We start from the raw sequence: 20,652 nt of genomic DNA on the forward strand, positions 1-20,652 counted from the left end.
TAAGTCACCAAATTGTCAAGGCCACAGGTAGGTGAAAAGTGAAAGATTTTCTAAATGGCCCTCGGAACAAACCTCCCATTTTGTTGCTGGTGGCTCCTTTCTGTGATTTCTAGAAGCTTTTGTTTGTATCTCAGGTCATAGGTGGCTGTGATTGACAGTTTAGAGTGTAATAGAACAGGTATGGTTCACAGAGGTTCTCCATAGCCACCGTTCCTTTGTTAAATGATCTTGGCAGGCTTTGTAGTAGGCACTGGTTGTGGGAAAATTTTTACATGCTGTGTTGTAAGAAAATTTGGGCTGGGTTTGCAGGCAAAGAATCTGGAAGATAAAATTTGAAGCAGAGAAATGAGAGCTTACTAATTTCTTTGTACAAGCTCCCACTCTCTAAAATGTTTTTCCTTAAAGATCCTTCCATGGCTGGTGCCTCCTCTTTATTCAGATCTTAATCAGATGTCACCTTCTCAGAGAGGCCTTCCTTGACCTCTGTCATCAAAGGCACTCCCCACACCCCTACCGAGTCACTTTTTATCCTTCTACTTATTTTATTTTCCATGCGTCAGTAATTGAAATCCTATTATTTAGCTATTTGCTTTATGTTTATTGTCTTTTTCTTCCCACCAGTATGTCTGCTCTGAGGGCAGGGACATTATTATGTTTATTGCTATGTATCTCCAGTAAAATAGGAAGGAAGGAGAGATGGCCTTGGCGGCATGGGTGGAGAGAAAAGTAAGAGTCGCTAGATCAAACACTCGCATTCCTGATATGAATATCAGTCTCACTTTAGTTCTTCCTCTTGCTCAGTAAAATTGGATTTGTTAAGAACTTATATCCAAATACAAAGCATTTGCTTTATAAAATGACATTACATACATAGTTTCTATTTTATAGGGTGATATTCTCTGACTTTCTAATATTTGAAATTCAAAGCAGGAGTATCCTGGCCACAGCTATTCCTTTTATACATTATGAAAATTATTATGGTCAAAAAACAAATACCACAGTGAAAGATGCCCTGATACCTACACAGCGTCATTCCTAGGAGAACACAATTAGGAAATTAGGAAATTCGTCAAATTTGCTAATTAATTCAACCATTGATCCCTGAGCCAACAGGACACCTACCATGACCAGCACAGATCCAGACCCTGCTTTCGATAAGTCTTTATTTCCTCAGGTTAAAAGAACTGGAAATGACTAAGCTAATTGCGCCACAGTTTCTTATGCTGAAGTAGAGATTTTATATTGCATTGTTGCTGTGTTCTCAAATTTCCGCAGTCATCTGGGTATATGACCCTGTAAGTTGAAATACACAAGTAGAAGGTGAAAGGTCTTGAGTTCACATTCTTTCCTACCATCCCAGAGACACTTCCCCAGCTATTCCATCCACCCCAGTTGCCCCCAGCTGCTCCCAACCCTTTAACTGCTAATTTATAAGAATCATACCTTGACTCCAGTCCCACAAGAAGACAGCCGTGGCATGAGCTGGTCCCTCCCTCTCTCCCCCTGTACTTCCCTGTTGCTCTAGAGAGCCATGTCACACCACATCTAAACCTTCTCTGTTTATAAATAGCAAAACTGCCGAGCGAAGTACTGGTGGCTGTACAAACTGGTAATTAAAGCTGCCACTTGCTGACATAGTTTCTTTTATTTAGTCGACACAGTTTTGTTGAAAGAACCAGTTTCACAGCCACAACCCTACATTTAGGTCTTAAATTCAAAGGACAGAATTTTAATGTAATGTAATTTTGAACTGTAAAGCCACCTTGACTTTCAAACGAAGATGGATAGTCAGATGCTGTTTTGAACAAATGTAAACGTTAAGCATTGAAAAACACAAAGGGCATCTTTATTTCATAAACATGCAGATGCAGAAAGCAGACTGTATAAGAGAAATGAGTACATTTTAGTGTACTAGATGCTTGAGTGTGGCATGTTTGTGGTTTCTTGCGTGAGCATTTTGAACCAAGTGTATACATTCTAAATGAAATTGGAGTTTTGAAGGCACGGTGTTTCAAAATGTTTGGTCAGTGATTTCTCTATGAACCCCACCAGGATTTGTGCTGGGTCCTTCAGAAATATTAAGTATTTTAATCCTCAGCTCTGTCAATGTCAGTTCTAGGGATGGGTATCATGTGTACCCCATTTTAAGAAGAAAACACTGAGGCACAGGTTAAATAATTTACGTAATGTCACATAGCTAGTCAATGTCAGAGCCAGCTCAAACCCTGAGCTGTAGTCCTTGACTTCTGGGCCATGTTTCTTCCCCAAAATACACTGACAATGAATGGAGAGGGCCTCTTACTAGGTCAGGTTAACACACCTGAAGCCCCAGAAGCCCAGCCAGATGGCCCTACCTGTACGTTTATTTACATGCCCTTTTATCCAGGCATTTTCATCACTTCAAGGCTCTTTACCAAGTACTTGAGGAAATTTCATGCCATTTGCCTGTTTTATTCTGTAGCTGATGACCGAACATTCCTGGCAGATTATTTGCCCACAATGTGGTTTTTGCTTATGAAACATTTTTGAATCTCACTTTCAAAAGACATTAAATCGGTCTCCACTTCCAAACAATTTTCTTTTTTTTTTCAAACAAATTTTTTTAATAACTGTGTCCAAATCGCTGGAAGATATCGTTCAATATATTTTTATATTGATATAATTACAGCTTGACTTCCTTTGGTACTTACAAGTGCCAAAGATATCAAAAGCACATAGATATGGAAGGATTTAGGTCAATCTTTCAGATTGAGGAGATCTGAACCTTTTTATTTAAAAAAAAATGCTTTATTTAATACTAATCCTAGAAACTTAAAAATATCCGAAGGTGAGAAAAATGATGACCTATTTCTGTTTTCCAAACCCACCTCAGTTATTTTCACCATAACTCAGATCCCAGCAAAAGCATGTCATGAGGGAAATGGAAAAATGATAAAGAATTCTAGCCTGAATATTTCTGATAAGAGTGTTGTAAGAAACATTCATGTGCTTTTATATTTTTTCCTCCTAGGCTCCTAAATGATGGTTAGTGACCTCGTTTAAGCTACCATTTTCTTTTTAAGATTTATTTATTTATTTGAGAGAGAAAGCCTGAGAACATGCCAGGGCAAGGAGGGGGTGACAGAGGGAAGGAGTAAAGAGAAAAATCTTAGACATGTTCCACGTCCAGAGCCCTACTCTGGGCTCGATCTCTGACCCTGAGATCATGACCTGAGCTGAAGTCAAGAGTCGGACGCTTAACTGACTGAGCCACCCAGGTGCCCCTAAGCTATCTTTTCCAAAACTAACCCCTAATAACAGACAGTTTGCAGCCTGAATAAGGTGCCCCACTATTTTTTTCCAGACAACCAGGCCGTCACGTCATTTAGCTTCCCCACCTACCATGTTCCACTGTTCTCACAGCTGGCAGGTAACCGGCTCATAAAATCAATTCTGTGTTTTAACTGTACATATAAACTATACCTAACTAAAATAAAAGTTAATCTTATTTTGTTTTAACCCCAAACAACCTGATGCCATAGGGCGTGGTCTGCAAGGAGGACACCACTTTGTACTTGTGAATTGCTGAGTTTTACAGTCCAATTAACTGCCTCCCTGCACTTTGTCACCAAAAGCACTTTTAAAACTTCTTAACTGCACACAGGATGCCTTACCTCTAACAAGAGAAAGTTCAAACAACGTCTGCTAAGATTATTCACATTATCGGTGTCTGATCATGATGTAGAAAGCTGGTCCCCTTGGCCAGACACACGTCCCTGACACCACCTCTAGGGAGTTCACATTGTCCACCAACACTGGGTTTCCCACCGTGGTCTGCACAGCACAAGATGTTCAGGAGCTTGTACTAAATCATCCCATGAAAGACAAAGGAAAATGTTCAAGTCGGCTCCTCCCCAGGGCTTAACTGACTTCCACAGTCACCAGGGAGAAAAGCTTGTTATTAAGGAAAGAAGACAAAGAAAATCAAGCATTTCTTAGTGGAGAGGGCATCAGACCTAAATTCGGAGGCCCTGAGGATAGAGAGTTAAATGAGTCCTGAAATTTTTGAAAATAGAAAATGATGGCCATGGGGGCATGGGTGATGGGAATTTTGAGTGAAGCAGAAGAATCACGAAGATGGAGAGGATATTGCTAATTCAAGGGAGTAAATAAAGCCATCTTTATTTCTTGCTAGCTTACACTGTTGACATTTAGAAATGAACACTTTGAGAATTTACTGTATCCCTAGTTCTTAAATAATTTCTTTTGCCCATTTACATAATCAGAAGTGGGAAAGGAGAAGGAACCCCAGCAACTTGCCAGCTCTCACTCTCTGAAGCAATACGGATAACATCATAAAAAGGTCCATGCTTTTATACCAAAATGAGTGATAATGCTTTAAAGAAAATAATAAACTGTAGGAAAATGCTAGTATACATAGATATTTTTAGGTAGAAGTGCCCTTTCTTACTATAATACAGTGATCAAAAAACAAAGACAGAGGCACCTGGGTGGCTCAGTAGGTTGGGCATCTGACTCTTGGTTTTTGGCTTGGGTCATAATCTTGGGGTTGTGGATTGAGTCCCCATCCAGCTCTGCACTCAGCATGGAGTCGGCTTGGGGTTCTCTTTCTCTCTCTCTCTGCCCCACCCACTTGTGCATTTTTGCTCTCTCTCTCTATAAAATAAATAAATAGGGACACCTGGGTGGCTTAGCAGTTGAGCATCTACCTTTGGCTCAGGGCATGATTCTGGAGTCCTGGGATCAAGTCCCACATCCGGCTCCCTGCATGGAACCTGCTTCTCCCTCTGCCTGTATCTCTGCCTCTCTCTGTGTCTCTCATGAATAAATAAATAAAATCTTAAAAAAATAAATCTTTATAAAAATAAACCCATAAAGACAAAAATTAACAGATTCAGCTATATAAAAATATTAAATTTCTCTTTGAAAAAAATATCAGTTTAGAAGCCAAGCACAGGGGTCCTGGTTGGCTCAGTCAGGGGAGCATGAAATTCTGGATCTTAGTTGTGTGTTCGAGCCCCATGTTGGGTGTAGAGATTACTTAAAAAAAATCTTTAAAAAGAAGAAATAATAAAAGCTAAGCACAAAGCAGGAAAATGGCTACAATGCATGACAAAGTTCTATATAAAGAACCCAACAAATCAATAAGGACCACAATAGGCAAAGGACCTTATAGGTGCCTCCTTGTCAGTAGGAAAAATATAAATAGCCAATAAACACTTAAAATTTTTCACCATCTTTAACAATTAAAGGAATATAAATTAAAAGAGCAAAGAGACAAGTTTCACCCTGAATTGTCCAGGGTTAAAAACTAATATCCTCCAGAGTTTTTGATAGTATGAAGAAACAACTAGTCATATATTTTGGTGTGACATATTCAAGGGCAAAAATACCCATGAAAACTTTACATCCTTATAGTCTCTGAACCAGCATCCCACGGCTATAAAGTTGACCTATAACAATATGCACACAAAGGATACCTGAACAAAGATGCTTAATGAAGCAAATTCTTTATAAGAACAACAGAATAGGATAAAACTAAATTTCCATCACTATGAAATGATAAACTAAAAAATCAGTAAAATGGAATACTCTTTTTAAAATAAGCAAATAAGCAGAGTTGGGGTGCCTGGGTGACTCAGTCAGATGAGCCTGTGACTCTTGATCTTGGGTTGGGAATTTGAGCTTCATGTTGGGTGTAGAGATTACCAAAATAAATAAATAAATAAACAAATAAACAAACTTAAAAATATAAGCAGAGGGTTTAGAGGGTTTATATTCACTGAAATGAAAAGAAGCCTATGCTATATTTTTAGGTAGAATCGTATTACAGAAGAGTAAGTATAAAACATGCAGAATGGGGGGCACGTGGGTGGCTCATTCAGTTAAGTCTCTACCTTTGGCTCAGGTTATGTTTTCAGGGTTCAGGGATCAAGCCCCAAGTTGCACTCCCTGCTCAGTGGATTCTCTGCTTCTCCCTCCACCCCTCCTTCCCCGCTGCTCGTGCTCTCTCTCTCTTTCATGCTCTCTCTTTCTCTCAAATATATAAATAAATAAATAAATAAATAAATAAATAAATTCTTTAAAAAAATGCAGAATAAGGAGCTCTTGAGTGACTCAGTTGCTTAAGCATCCAACTCTTTTTTTTAAAAAATTTTATTTATTTATTCATGAGACACACACACACACACACACAGAGAGAGAGAGAGAGAGAGAGAGGCACAGACACAGGCAAAGGGAGAAGCAGGCTCCATGCAGGGAACCTGATGTGGGACTCAATCCTGGGTCTCCAGGATCACACCCTGGGGCTAAAGGCGGCACTAAACCACTGGGCCAATGGGGCTGCCCTTAAGCATCCAACTCTTTTTTTTTTTTTTTATAGTCACAGAGAGAGAGAGAGAGAGGCAGAGACATAGGCAGAGAGAGAAGCAGGCTCCATGCACCGAGAGCCCGATGTGGGATTCGATCCTGGGTCTCCAGGATCGTGCTCTGGGCTAAAGGCAGGCGCTAAACCACTGCGCCACCCAGAGATCCCTAGCATCCAACTCTTGATCTCAGTTCAGGTCTTAATCTCAGGTCCTGAGTTTGAGACCCACATTGGGCTCCACGCTGGGTGTGGAGCCTACTTAAAAAAAAGAGAGAGAGAGAGAAGGGCATCTGGGTGGCTCAGTGGTTGAGCATTTGCCTTTGGCTCAGGTCATAATCTTGGAGCCCTGGGATCGAGTCCTGCATTGGGCTCCCTGCATGGAGCCTGCTTCTCCCTCTGCCTATGTTTCTGCCTCTCTCTCTGTGTCTCTCATGAATAAATAAATAAAATCTTAAAAATTTTATTTATTTTTTAAAAAAATTTATTTATTTATTCATGAGAGATACAGAGAGAGAGAGAGGCAGAAAGGCAGAGACAAGCAGAGGGAGAAGCAGGCTTTTCGCAGGAGCCCCATGTGGGACTTGATCCCGAATCCCGGGATCACGCCCTGAGCCGAAGGCAGACGCTCAACCGCTGAGCCACCCAGGTGTCCCAAATCTTAAAAAATTTAAAAAGAACATGATCATAGAATGATCATACTTTGGGAGGGAAGTATGCTTGTATACTTCCCTATGTAATAAAAAGAATACAACAATGAGTGAGAATGGCACCAGTGATTTTTGCGGTTTTTCTGGACAATGTCAGCATTGTTTCAACCTTTATTTGCATTTTATTTTAGAAGCAGGAAAAATAATATGGTATACACATTTTTAAAAATGTGGTAGCCTCAGTAAAAGCATGCAGAAAACAAAACAGTCACCCCTCCACCCCACACAGATCACACGGGTCAAGGTAGAGCAAACCAGAAAGTCCCAAACAAGGATAGAGGGGCTGGTGGATGGCGAGTTTGTTGCAAGGTAGAGTGTGCACGTACAGGAACATTGAAGACAAGCCCACATCGGGGCCCAGAGACCAGATGGAAAACAGGGTCCCAGAAAGGGAGTGAAGAGAAGCATCCAGGGGCCCTCAGCCAAGAGGAAAGGAGAAGCAGGAAGGGATTCCAGACTGAGAGTCCAATGCCATTGGATGGATTTGCGCCAGTGATGCAGAGCTTGGTCTGAAGCCAAAGGTTGTTGTTTTCTGTCCTTAGTAAGATGAGGCACACTCATCTGGGAATGGAGAGGAAGCCAGAGTGAGGCAAGGCTCTGTAGGTGATGGTAGCTGTTGGTGTTGGCAAAAAAGGCTAGGATGGCTTCCCAGCTCAATTTCAGTGTGCTGTTCTAAGTCACGGATAATCAGACACAATTGATGTGTCTTGAGGAATCTTCCAGAACATCATGGCTTTGTTGCGGTCTCCTTACCAAGTACCCATACTTTCAGGAAACTGTCCAAGCTTTCCTTTATTTACCTGTTCACCTCAGTTTTCACTGAGAACTCTGTGCATGTTTCCAAGTTAAATGTGGAGTTAGTTGATGGAGGTGAAAAATAGAAGTCGTTGGGATGCCTGGATTGCTCAGCGGTTTGAGCATCTGCCTTTGGCTTAGGGTGTGATCCCAGTTCCGGGGATCGAGTCCCACATCGTGCTCCCAGCAGGGAGCCTGCTTCTCCCTCTGCCTATGTCTCTGCCTCTCTCTCTCCGTCTGTCATGAATAAATAAATAAAATCTTTAAAAATGTAAAAAATAACAGAGGTGTTCAGGCACAATTTCTCGGCCCAAGGAATTCCCAGCCTCACGGTAAAATAAAGAGAATAAGAATCACACACTCAGGGTATAGTGTGATTGCAAACTACTTAAAGTCAGTGTTTGCATGGGCAGGTTTACTACTATAATACCTACTACTGTGCCTGACACATTGTAGCTATCTAGTTAAGTATTGTTCTTAATTGTCAAAGTGGCATAAAATGAAAGAAGTACAATGTAAATCAAAAGTCTTTTCCCATGAATGGAAAAATAAGAATGATAATATGCCACGGAATTATTGTGAAGGCTGTAAATAATCTTTTCCTTCAAATTATTTAAACATACAAAGAATAACCATTGTTAAACTCATAGATGAAGTAAAAATGAAAACAATTGCTGCTTATTCTTTTCAGAAAACTTAGCACGGTTGCTGTCTTTTTTTTTTCTGGATGTGCAAGAGTGGGTAGTAAATGTTTTCCCAAAGAGTGTTCAGTGGGCTTTTTTATTGCCACATGCACCCACATATAGGAATGTTATGAATTTTTGGCCTTGGAGCATTTCTGGTCTATGCAGTTGTTTGTTTCTTACTTAATGTAAAATCTTTCTGTGGGGAATTTTGAAAAATCAATTGGAGGTAATATCATACTTATACCCAAATTTACTTCTAATAGGGAAGGGGGCCCAAGTCCTTTGTAGGTCTTAGAGTCAGGGTCTAGGCTGGTGGTGTCATCAAGATACTAACCACTTAGGATGTGTGACCCAAGGAAACAAAATTGCCTGGGCTTGATAAATAGCCCTTCACCCCATGAGAAAAGTCCAGTCTTTAACCTGTGATCAAGGATGAATTGGTACCAGCCTGTCTCCCTTGGCCCACTGAGGCAGCAGCTGTAGCCCTGCATCTATCTCCACCCTCAGCTTGGCCTTAGAATGGATTTGGCTGTTCAGTCCATCAATAAATAAGCGTCCTTTATGTGGTCAGGATGATTGTGCAAGATGGGGAGTGCCATCAGGTTGACTCTGTCTGGAGATGGGTTGTGGTTAAACTGCCTCTACTGTGGAGTCTTGCTCCTCAGTCCTCCTGTATGCTTCACTTCCAGAAGTCTCCACATCTAACAAAGATTCTGGCCAAGAGTCAGAGTCTATTCCGGAGTATACAGCAGAAGAGGAGCGAGAGGACAACCGGTTGTGGAGAACTGTGGTGATTGGAGAACAGGAACAGCGTATTGACATGAAGGTCATTGAGCCCTACAGGAGAGTCATTTCGCATGGAGGTAGTCAAGCTCTTTGTGAATCAGGGAGGTGGGGAATAGGGCAGCCATATTTTTTTCTTAGATAATGAAAGAGGGTTCTTTGCAGCATGACGTCCTCAAAACCCTTTTCTGTAATCAATATTCAGGGGGCCATAGAGCTAAGTACATTACCTCAGACTCAAACTCTATAGACATTGGAAAGCCTATGTAAAAAATAGCTTTCCAAAGTGAAAACTGCTTTTCACATCAAGTATCTGACGGCTTTAATCTTCTGGGCAAATTTCTTGAAAACTGTAGTCGTCCAATTTAATAATGTCTGTTTGGAACTCATATGGATCAGTTGGATGGTCTTTTTATTGAAATATAGTTGACATACACTATTCTGTTAGTTTCAAATGTACAACAGAGTGATTCAACACTTAAATACATTATGAAATATTCAACAAACTTCCAGCTATGAAATAAATAAGTCACAGGAATGATAAAGTATGGCACAGGGAATACAGTAAAAAATATTGTAATAATTTTGTATGGTGACGGATGGTGACTACCCTTACCATGGTTTGTAGGATTTAACTAAGTCTCTTCTGAGTCTCTACTACCATGGCCTGTAGTATGATCAGTACTCCAGAGATGCTTCTCATAACGAAAAGGTCTTTTGATTATTCTTAGAAACTTTGGGAAGTCTCTTTAGACTCAGCCTGGTCATCTTTTTTCCCCTCCCAGAAGTTTGCTTTTCTATATACCTGGGCCTGACAACAGGCATTTCCAGTGAAAGCCTCCATCTGCTTAGGGAGGGACAAGCAAGAGAGAAACACTGTGTTCTGTGTTTCCAGTGCTTTGTAGGAGCTCCAGGAGCCTTGATTGATTTTGGAGCTACAAAAGTCAGATGAGCACAAGCAACACATTTAATGTTGTCAACTTTGGAAAACATAAATGGCTTTTTTATTTTTTCTGCTGCATGCGCCCCTTTCCTGCAGTCCTGAAGCACCACCCCAAACACTCTGCTGCTCTAGAAAAAAAAGTGTAAGCTGACAAGGCAATTGTTGTTCTCTCTTCCTTAGCAAGGACAGGGAAATAAGCATCTTGGCACCGCATTAAGCCCATAGCTTTCGTTTTCTAATGAGCAAAAGGACATTTTGTTTTTTCGATCAGACTTCCCTCCACCAGCTGATTGCCCATCTTCCATCCATGCATTGTTCCCACCATGTAAGTGTTGAGGCCGGCCAGCGATCCTGACCTCAAGAGTGAAAGAAGATGCCCCTAGGTGCTCCTGGCCATGGCTTGCCTTTGGCCTGCCTCACTCTTTGACCTAAAACGATAATATGGCCCAGGGATGGCTGCCGTGGGACTGGAGGCAGTTGCCTCCAAGGGAAGCCTTTCCATAGCCTCACAGAATGGGAGCTGTCCTGATGTTGCTGCAAAGAGCAGACAACAGGCCACAGAGTCAACCCTTTCGTTCTTAGGACAAAAACCACAACCTAAACATCATCCCAGATCTTCCCAGAAGCGCATGTCTCTCTTGAACCATGCTTCAAATATTTTTGGTTTGTTGGCTTTTTTGGAAATAAAAAGAAAACAAAACAGAGGCCGACTGTAAAAGTAGCCCGTGCCCGTTCAAAAAAAGTCAACACTGGTAGAAAAGTCTGTCAAAGTAAATCAGGGTCACCCAGTAATAATCCATAAGAATGTTTACCACTCAGGTCTTAAATCAAGAGCCCCTTTGTTATGAGGAAGCAGCCTCACTGCTTCCCTGCCTTACCGAGGCCAGGTTATTTCTCATTCTCCCAACAGACTCACCTGCTTGTTCTTTCAACCACAGTGAAAGTAGCTGGGTTGGGTGGGAGGGTTGAGCCCATGGATCTGCTGCCTGGCTCAGGAAAGAGTGATTATCATCAACCCACCAGGGGCTAAACAAAGCCACTGCTTCTGCTTCTCTTTGTGAAAGTTCAGCTTACACCTCAAGTCTAACCTGGTTTGCTGTGCCCTGCATCCCTGCCACCTCCTCCCCTGGCATTCGCTCCCCTCTGTTCTGTGTCGTGAGCTTGGTTTTGTCCGTGTGACTGCCTGGTTGGTGTGGAAGAAAAGGCCACCTTTCCTCCCCCCCTCCTCCCCCCTTACCAGCTCTGCCTCAGCCTCTTCCAGGAGCTGACCTGCATGAGTGTGCCTCTGGCTGCAGCCACCCACCTGGAACGTTAGCCAGATGCCACCTCTTCTCACCCCCTGAGCAGCTTCTGTGCTCTGTAGGTAAAGACAGTTCAGATTTTACTTCTAAATTTGCCAAGGCTCAGGCCACTGTGTTGGAAGCTGACACCGCTTTCTTAGACTTCAGTGATGATAAAGCAGGACTCCCTATAGACCAATCTACTGCATTTGTTATCCTGGCTTCTGATGAGCATTTAAAATGGAGCATTCCACAGTGAGCAGAGGTCTTGTCTGGGGGTCTGGTGTTTTGCTCTGAGGAGGTTTTCCCATTCAGACCAACAGGAAAATGGCAGCCGTACAGTGCAGATTAACCGCAAGATGGTGGTGATTAAAATTGCTGCCTCACTTGGCTGCAAAGCCAGGCTCTGCCAAGTGTCCATGCCAGTTGGGCACAAGGTGTGAGAGCAATATTGCAACAAATAATTCAGCCGTCAGCTTTGGTGAGTTCTATGTAAGCTACTGTAAGAGGCCTTGTACACAATATAGAACAGAGTTCAACACCTGTCTTTGCCAATTATCACTCTGTGACCTTGGTACATGACCTCACTTCTCAGGCCTCAACTATTTCATCAGTCCAAAGAGGGTGATAAAGCCAGTGTCACCTCCCATGAGTCCATGAGCAACATTCCTGTTATCCACTTCAATAGAAGAACAAAAAGAGGTCTGGGTGGGGTTACTTTCAGGCCAGAAACTGGCTTTTTTGACCTTGGAACAGAGGATGCATTTAAATAACCAAGGACCGTCATACCAAACATTATACTGAGAAGTTTCCTTTCTTGTTTTTTGTTTTGTTTTGTTTTGTTTTTATTTCTCTTATTTCATTATAGGAGATTCAGGTAACTTCTCTACAGTGTTGCTGGACAAATAGCCCTGGAAAGAATGAGGAGAAGAGTTGCGGGCTGGTGTGTGTGTGTGTATGTTTTGTTGCGACTGTGACATCTTCCTTTCTCTCTCCATTCCATTTGCTGGCCAGCAAACTTGTGTTACGTCCCTTTCCTCTCTGTTCTGCCTCAGGTAAGGTTTGCACGATTGCCTCAGAGGGTCACAGGAGGCCCTGCGGTGGGATTGCGAAGGCACCTCAGCACACACACCCCAAACTCAACTCCTGGGGACTAAGAAGAGAGTCAGATAAAATAGCGTGTTTCAAACAACCACACTTCAAATGAATTACTTGGCTGCTGACAGCCAACTTGAGCAAGCTGCATATTTAGCAGAGAGAAATTGGGTTAACGGGCAAAAAGCAGATAGGACTACTCATTCCAGTCATTGCTCTTTGCCAGCCATGACGATCTGAAGTATCCTTAGAGTCTAACAAAAATGGCTCCTCTGGGTCTTGGTTTGGAAAGAAAACTTCCATGAAGAAATCGTTTTCTTCCTGTTCCTTTTTGAGGGCTTACATTTTATCTCCTCCTGTTCTCTCCCCCCTCTATCTTTTGCCTCTTCTTTCCTTCCTACAGCTACTCTGCCCAAAGGTACAAAAAAACCCACAAAAAGGCAACAACAACAACAACAAAAAAGCCCCACATGCACAAAAACCCACATCTCCATTTGTAAATTTCAGGAAATTTTTCTGTAAAGAGATATTTCTGGGTTAGACAATGAGCAGGAAGTGATGAGTCGATTCTTCACTAGTCCTTCAATGACATGAACCTGAGCAAACGTGACACCACAGCATTCTGAGGACAGACACATTGACACAAAGAGCTGAAATGCCATTTAAGATGACTTCTGCAATACTGTTTATAAACCTCATACTGTCCTTTAAAAAAAAAAAATTCATAGAAATTCTCCAGAAACAGAAAAAGAAACCAGAGTACCTGAGAGGTCATGATCTTGACACCCTGAGGCCAGGCAGCAACATCTAGAAAAGATGTTTCTGAAAGGATGCTTTTGTACTTGTTTGTAAGTTGGATTCATTATGTCTGTTATCTCTTTTAATGGACCTGGTCCTTGTCATTGTGCTGAGTCTAAATTACATACCGTTGTGGTGGTTAGCAGTAGCGTAGGGAAGCCACCTTATCCTTTGTGGATTTTCATTAGGTTATGAGTCTTAAATGCAGTTGTTCGGTGAAGCAAACTCTTCTTGTATTAAAATATACCTCCTTCTGCCATTTTCCTTCCCATCTTGTTCTAAAAAGAAGTTGGTAAACACTGGCATGTTGGAAAAGACAGAACAAAGCAAATAATCCATAGAGAAGCTATCCCAATCCGGTTTTGCAAACATATATTACACCAGGTGTATACTTACATAGGTAGCATCTTCTAAGACATGCAGAGTAAACACTGTATACAACAACCTCAGATTAGTCATACACATAAACCCATAATTTGATATATTTTTAGTTGGTATCACTCTCTTCCCTCACCTCTTTTGTGATAGTGTCATGCTCTCTATCTTGGTCGAGAACATCTTATTAAACTGCTTTTCAAGAGTTAAGCCCATCCGAGTCTATATCCAGCTGGTATTTTACTGCCATGTAATCAGCAGGGGGGTATTTAGAGTCCTGAAAAAATAAAACACCCTGAGTTCTGATCAGGCTGGAGGGCATGTCCCGTCCGCCTACTCAGAACTCTGAGGCAATCTCTGTTTAATGATTCTGAAATCCAGATCTATGTTATATGGCAAAAATTCCAAGTGCTTAAAAAGGGATATAAAAAAAGGTGGGAGTGGGGGGAGCACCTGGATGGCTCAGTTGGTCAAGTGGCTGACTCTTGACTTTGCCTTGGGTGGTGATCTCAGCGTGGTGAGATCAAGCCCCATGTCAGGCTCCATGCTTAGCTCGGGATTCTCTCTCTCCCTTTCTCTGTGCTCCTCCCCCTGCTCATGTGCTCTCTCTCTAAAACAAATAAATAAATCTTAAAAAAAAAAAAAAAAAGACAATGCATTGCGTCCATTTTTAAGCCTGAAAGATGTATGAGATTTTACATATAAACCTGTGGGACTTTGACCAGTAGCTGTCATGAGTTTTAGAAATGAGCTCTGAGGGAACACAGAGTTTAAAGAATGAGACAGAGCTTTCAGATGTGGGAAAAATGTCCTGAGATGTCCCTATATTTTCCTTGACTCTTTGGAGTTCCACACTTGCCTTTTATCTCCTTACCACCACATGCAAACAGACCTCCACTCCCTGTCCAGGTTATTAGGAAGTAATTCTCAAGTTTTCCCCAAAGTATATATTTTCATAAAATTCAGAGAGGTCAGCATTAACCAGGTTAACCAGGCCCTTCTTGGGTTTGCTCCATTTTAAAAAGATGAGGCTCTAAATTCTGTGCACAGGTATTCTAGGCCTGGCCAGAACTTTCCGTGTGTCCCTGCACTATCATTGAATTTGGAGACCCCGGGGATGCAAATGAACCAGTCCTCAAAATAAAAATAAAGGTGCTTTATTTGTGAACCTACTAGTATCTTCTGGTCACTGGAGTACATGCATCTGATTATATTGCAGTTTAGTAAATAGATTTCCCCTTTAAATTAACCAGAGTCTAAAACGAATAAAAACTAAAGAGGATCAAACAGATCTTCTCAGCCATTGAAGGACAGAAGCATTATATAAATTAGAAACCTGTAAGTCAAAACCTCCATTCTTTGACAAATTCCCCATTCATGACGATGTACAACACATATAATCGTCCATAATAAATGGATATGCTGTATATGCAAATATATTCACACTGTGTATTTAAGACTCTATATAACATACACTTTACTGACAAGTAAATTTATGTTTGTACTTCTAGAACTATAGTCTATATCATACTCACTTAAAGACTTATCTATTACATCCATATACACACACTTGCAAGGCTTTCAGATTTGTCCTTTAGGTTAAATATTTTCTTATTAAGAGCTTTCAGTTGGTTACAAATGTCTTTTTGTCTGTCCCCCAGGCTACTATGGGGACGGCCTAAATGCCATCATTGTGTTTGCTGCCTGTTTTCTGCCAGACAGCAGTCGGGCGGATTACCACTATGTCATGGAAAATCTTTTCCTGTGAGTGATACTTTTGACAAAGCGCTTTGAGTGAATGTCTGTGGCATGTCATGGCAGATAGAGCATATTTAAGAAGAGGAAATAGATGATGGAGAATATTTGTAGCCTTTGTTGAAAATCAATGAAATCTCTGTCAAGGAATATTGCTCAAGATTTTGTCAGCAGAATGAATTGAAAACAAAAAGAACACAGTTTTTCCTGCCCTCTAAAATTCTGTAACATTTCCTTTGGCTAAAGTGTTATTTCCATTCCCCAATAACATATTTTTAGTCATGATAACCCAGCTTTATTTGTGTCATTCACTTGTGCCCTTGGTATATAACAACATTGTTGACATTTTTAAAATTCAGCTTCTAACTTACACATTTTTTTAGTGTACCTGCATTAAAAAAAAAAAAAAAAGATAACCATACAAATAAATGAGCAATACTCACTCTCAGAGAAATACTCTTAGGGAACTGCATTCTTTTCAAGGTAAAGAGGTAATATACACAACCATTCTTAAATGTCATACACCCTATAATTTAAATGTTATATAATTAGAGTGTGAATACAATGAACTGTTTCATGTGGGAAATGAAAACACTCCTCTTCCTTCCTGTGATCAGGTATGTAATAAGTACTTTAGAGCTGATGGTAGCTGAGGACTATATGATTGTGTACTTGAACGGAGCAACCCCGAGACGGAAGATGCCAGGGCTGGGCTGGATGAAGAAATGCTATCAGATGATTGACAGACGGTATGTAGGCTCCATTATTTAATCCCTGTCTTGACTTTCTCAATAACTCCCATTTCTAATTCCCTGTAATCTACCAAAACTGTGATCACCTTCTAGGAACACTGAATTATGCGGAGTTGAAATAATAAATTATACAAATATTAATAGAAGTGTCACTTGATGCCCCAAATCTGAAATAAATCTAGATTTTGTTAGATATTGTCATCTCAAACCTGGTGACCAACTCTGTTCTAAACTATGCATACGTCTTTGCCGCGTGGAGGTGCAAATCATGCTGATAAACCAGAGTAGCCATGATTCTTTATTGGTTTCACGTGATCTTGATGATGTTTATGTGCACTGGAACTGTTGATTTCAGCAACTATTGTGCTCTTATCTCATTATTCAGTGATAATTCTACTTAACTGCTAGCCCATTAGGTGCCTTGGTGCACCTTTTCCTCGAGATACTTTACTTCCATCCATACTGGCTTGACTAGAACAAAACATGTTATATTGCTAACCACAGGAAAATGATCATAACCATACAAACTTATGGTGTCTGCAGTTAAGTGTGGCATCCCCTTAGATGCAGCTCCTTGCATGATCTTATATTAACTAAGATCCATTTATTGATCCAAACACTTATAAAGTAGCATTGCTAATGCTGGAAAACATGCCCAAATGTCAAGAACATTAAAATGGTAATCTGAAGGCCAAACAACCACATGTTATACTGTTAGTTGTTTCAGAAGAAGAAACCAAGGCTCAATCAGCTAAGTTGCTAGTAAGAGTGTGTTCTTTTCAAAATAGTAAATATAATGCTGGCAAAAATGAAAAGCATTGTTAAGCAAATTCTAGATTTATGCGCTCCAGATATACAAACATTCTATTTTACATTGATTCTTATGGGAAGTTGAGGTTGGCATCATCCAAATTATAAATCATTTCTCAAAAAGTATTTTTTTAATTAATTATGGTCATTCTATACCTTCCCATCAGGTATTAGCAACTTACTAGAACTCTAATATTATAATATTCTTATTTGGGGATACACTTTCTGTTTTACCTCCTACCAGAAAGAGGTTGTGAGTTACTCTTTTTCTTTTTTTAAAACAGGTTGCGAAAAAATTTGAAATCATTCATCATTGTTCATCCATCTTGGTTCATCAGGACGATCCTTGCAGTGACACGACCTTTTATAAGGTACATTGTTATTATAGAAAAACTAAAAGCACTATTAGTAGTTTTCCAAAATATGTCCTATAAACAAGAATTCATAAACTGAGGGAGTATTTAGGAAGACATATTTTGCCTCTGGCTTTCCTGGAAAGATATTTTGAACTATCTAGCAAGAGCCCTAAGTAAGAGTGAGCATTATTTTATAATGACTCTTTTCCCCCATTATTACAAAATGTGACCTCACTATGAAATAGTGGGGTCTCCATGCCACATTACAGAAGGGTAGATAATACTTTTAAAGTGATATGGTATTTTGTAGAGAATAGAAAAGGAAGCATAACATGGCAATAGAGGGGCACCTAGGTGGCTCAGCAGTTGAGCATCTGCCTTTGGCTCAGGTTGTGGTCCCAGGATCCTGGGGTCAAGTCCCACATCAGGCTCTCTGCAGGGAGCCTGCTTCTCCCTCTGCCTATGTTTCTACTTCTCTCTCTCTGTGTCTCTCATGAATAAATAAATAAAATCTTTAAAAAAATAGAAAATAGAAAATAAGGACAAACCAAGGACAGAATCAGGAGCAATGACTTATCTTAATTCTTTTTCTGAACACGGATCATATAGGCCACCAAATTTGGGGAAAGAGTCTGTACAGCCATTCTGAGAGCTTTTTTTGATTGCTCATGAGGATTCCTGGTCTTAATTCAGCTCAATTCAGTGAATATTTATTCACCATCTATATTGTGTTAGATAGCGTATAACCTTACATTTTGAGGATGCAAAGAAAAATAAAACATGCCTCATAATGTAGTAGGATTTGGAACAGTTAAATGCAAGGGACAGTAAGTATTTCCTAGAGCTTTAAAATGAAATGCAGTCTTATACAACATCAGGATGCAGATTAGATAAATGGGAAGTTTTCTGTTTCAAAGTTACTAATGAATTTCTAAGAAACATTCTGGTCATTTCTGGAGAAAAAAACAAAAACAAAACCTAAAAGTTAAAAACCTTTATTTATTTTTTACATATAGTTTACTGTGCCTTCCAGATTCATCCTTTTTTGTTCAGCGTACACTTACATATATGTAGCATTTCCATCTTCTACTTCCAACAATTGAATAGCATCGTTCAAAGCAGTTTTCCTCTGGCCAAGTTTAGTTCTTTACCATATTGTATTCAATTGCTTCAGAAAATCCTATGAGGGCAGCCTGGGTGGCTCAGAGGTTTAGCGCCGCCTTCAGTCCAGGGCGTGATCCCGGGGGACTGAGTCCCACGTCAGGCTCCCTGCATGGAGCCTGCTTCTCCCTCTGCCTGTGTCTCTGCCTCTCTCTCTCTGTGTCTCTATGAATAAATAAATAAATTTATTTTTTGCATTAGAAGACTGGAAAATTGGGATCCCTGGGTGGCGCAGTGGTTTGGCGCCTGCCTTTGGCCTGGGGCACGATCCTGGAGACCCGGGATCGAATCCCATGTCGGGCTCCCGGTGCATGGAGCCTGCTTCTCCCTCTGCCTGTGTCTCTGCCTCTCTCTCTCTCTCTCTCTGTGTGTGTGTGACTATCGTAAATAAATAAAAAAAAAAAAAAGAAGACTGGAAAATTTATTTTTTTATAATAAATTTATTTTTTATTGGTGTTCAATTTGCCAACATACAGAATAACACCCAGTGCTCATCCCGTCAAGTGCCCCCCTCAGTGCCCATCACCCATTCACCCCCAACCCCGCCCTCCTCCCCTTCCACCACCCCTAGTTCGTTTCCCAGAGTTAGGAGTCTTTATGTTCTGTCTCCCTTTCTGATATTTCCCACACATTTCTTCTCCCTTCCCTTATATTCCCTTTCACTAATAAATAAAATCTTTTTAAAAAAATCATATGAGGGGCACCTGGGTGGCTCAGTCAGTTAAGCAGCTGCCTTTGGCTCAGTTCATAATCATGGGGTCCTGAGATTGAGCCCCAGATTGGGCTTCCTGCTCAGTGGGGAGTCTGCTTCTCCCTCTGTCCCCCCCTGCTCATGCTTGTTTGCTCTTTCTCTCTCTCTCTCTGAATAAATTAAATTTTTAAAAAATCATATGAAATATTTAAGATATACAAAAAACCACTTATTTTAATAATAGAAAATGTTTTTGACAGTGGATTAGGAATCAGTGTGCCCTGAAGAGCTTATAAAAAATTTCATGGTGGATGCCTGGGTGGTTCAGTTGGTAGAGCATGCAACTCTTGATCTCAGAATTGTAAATTCAAGCCTCCTGTTGGATGCAAAGATTACTTAAAAATAACATTTTTGTTACATTTAATGAGAAAAAAATAAACAGCATTCATATTCATTCACTAATGTCTACTTAGTAGTTTGAGTGTTACAATTATAAAACAAATAAATTTCTTGATAAATAACAAAATATTTGTTACTCTAAGGATACTGAAAAATAACTATAATTCAACATTATTTATTGAAGGGGCTTCAAGATAATAAATATAGCAAAAATAATAAAATTAGGGCAAATAGTATTGTGGTAAATTACAGAAAACAATGGTTTACATTTATTGAGTACTTACAGGTATTGTTTCATTTACTTATAGTGACAGTCCTCTGAAGGAGGGCCTGTCTACTGTTTCCCTTATATAGGAAAAGTCCCTGGGGTTCAGTGAGGTCAAATAAATTGTCTACAGCAAGAGCCAGCAAACCCATTCTGTAAAGGATCAAATGGTAAATATTTTAAGATGTGTGGGCCATCTGGTCTCAGTCACCACTGTTTGACTCTATCATGATAGGTCAAAAGCAGTCATAGACAACATGTAGATAAGTAAGTATGGCTGCCTTCCAAACTTGATATAGGAACACTGAAATTGAATGTCTTAAAATGTTTTACATGTCACAAAATATTCTTATTTTGATATCTTTTGAAATGTTTGCTTTATTTTTTAAGATCATATTTATTTATTTGAGGGAGAGAGTGAGCAAGAGAGAGAACAGGAGCAGGGGCAGAAAGAGAGAGAGAGAGAGAGAGAAGCAGACTCCTCGCTGAGCAGGGAGCCCAACATGGGGCTTGATCCCAGAACCCTGAGATCATCACCTGAGCTGAAAGCTGATGATTAACCTACTGAGCCACCCAGGCGCCCCTTAAATATTTTTTAAAAATGTAAAAACCATTCTTAGCCTTACGACTGTAA

General features: G+C 40.5%; 1 protein-coding gene and 1 long non-coding RNA gene across 6 annotated transcripts in view; one reads left to right on the forward strand and one right to left on the reverse strand.

The window, feature by feature from the left end:
- PRUNE2 (prune homolog 2 with BCH domain) overlaps window positions 1-20,652 on the forward strand; it is a 257,435-nt gene that overhangs the window by 218,813 nt on the left and 17,970 nt on the right. For 3 of the 5 annotated variants that reach the window (XM_055311153.1, XM_055311154.1, XM_055311155.1), the window contains exons 12-15: window positions 9,245-9,418; window positions 15,491-15,593; window positions 16,202-16,333; window positions 17,431-17,517. In XM_055311153.1, coding sequence (XP_055167128.1) covers window positions 9,245-9,418; window positions 15,491-15,593; window positions 16,202-16,333; window positions 17,431-17,517 — 496 coding nt within the window. Of the gene's footprint in view, window positions 1-9,244; window positions 9,419-12,429; window positions 12,893-15,490; window positions 15,594-16,201; window positions 16,334-17,430; window positions 17,518-20,652 lie in introns of those variants that run through there. The other 2 variants (XM_055311157.1, XM_055311156.1) reach the window with 2 other exon arrangements.
- LOC129500573 (uncharacterized) lies at window positions 27-1,528 on the reverse strand. The gene is made up of 3 exons (XR_008662569.1): window positions 1,444-1,528; window positions 1,123-1,293; window positions 27-318 (listed from the first exon to the last, which is right to left on the reverse strand). It is a non-coding gene; the product is annotated as an uncharacterized LOC129500573 (long non-coding RNA).

Source organism: Nyctereutes procyonoides, unplaced genomic scaffold, assembly GCF_905146905.1.
Source record: "Nyctereutes procyonoides isolate TBG_1078 unplaced genomic scaffold, NYPRO_anot_genome, whole genome shotgun sequence".
Classification (NCBI taxonomy): Eukaryota; Metazoa; Chordata; class Mammalia; order Carnivora; family Canidae; genus Nyctereutes; species Nyctereutes procyonoides.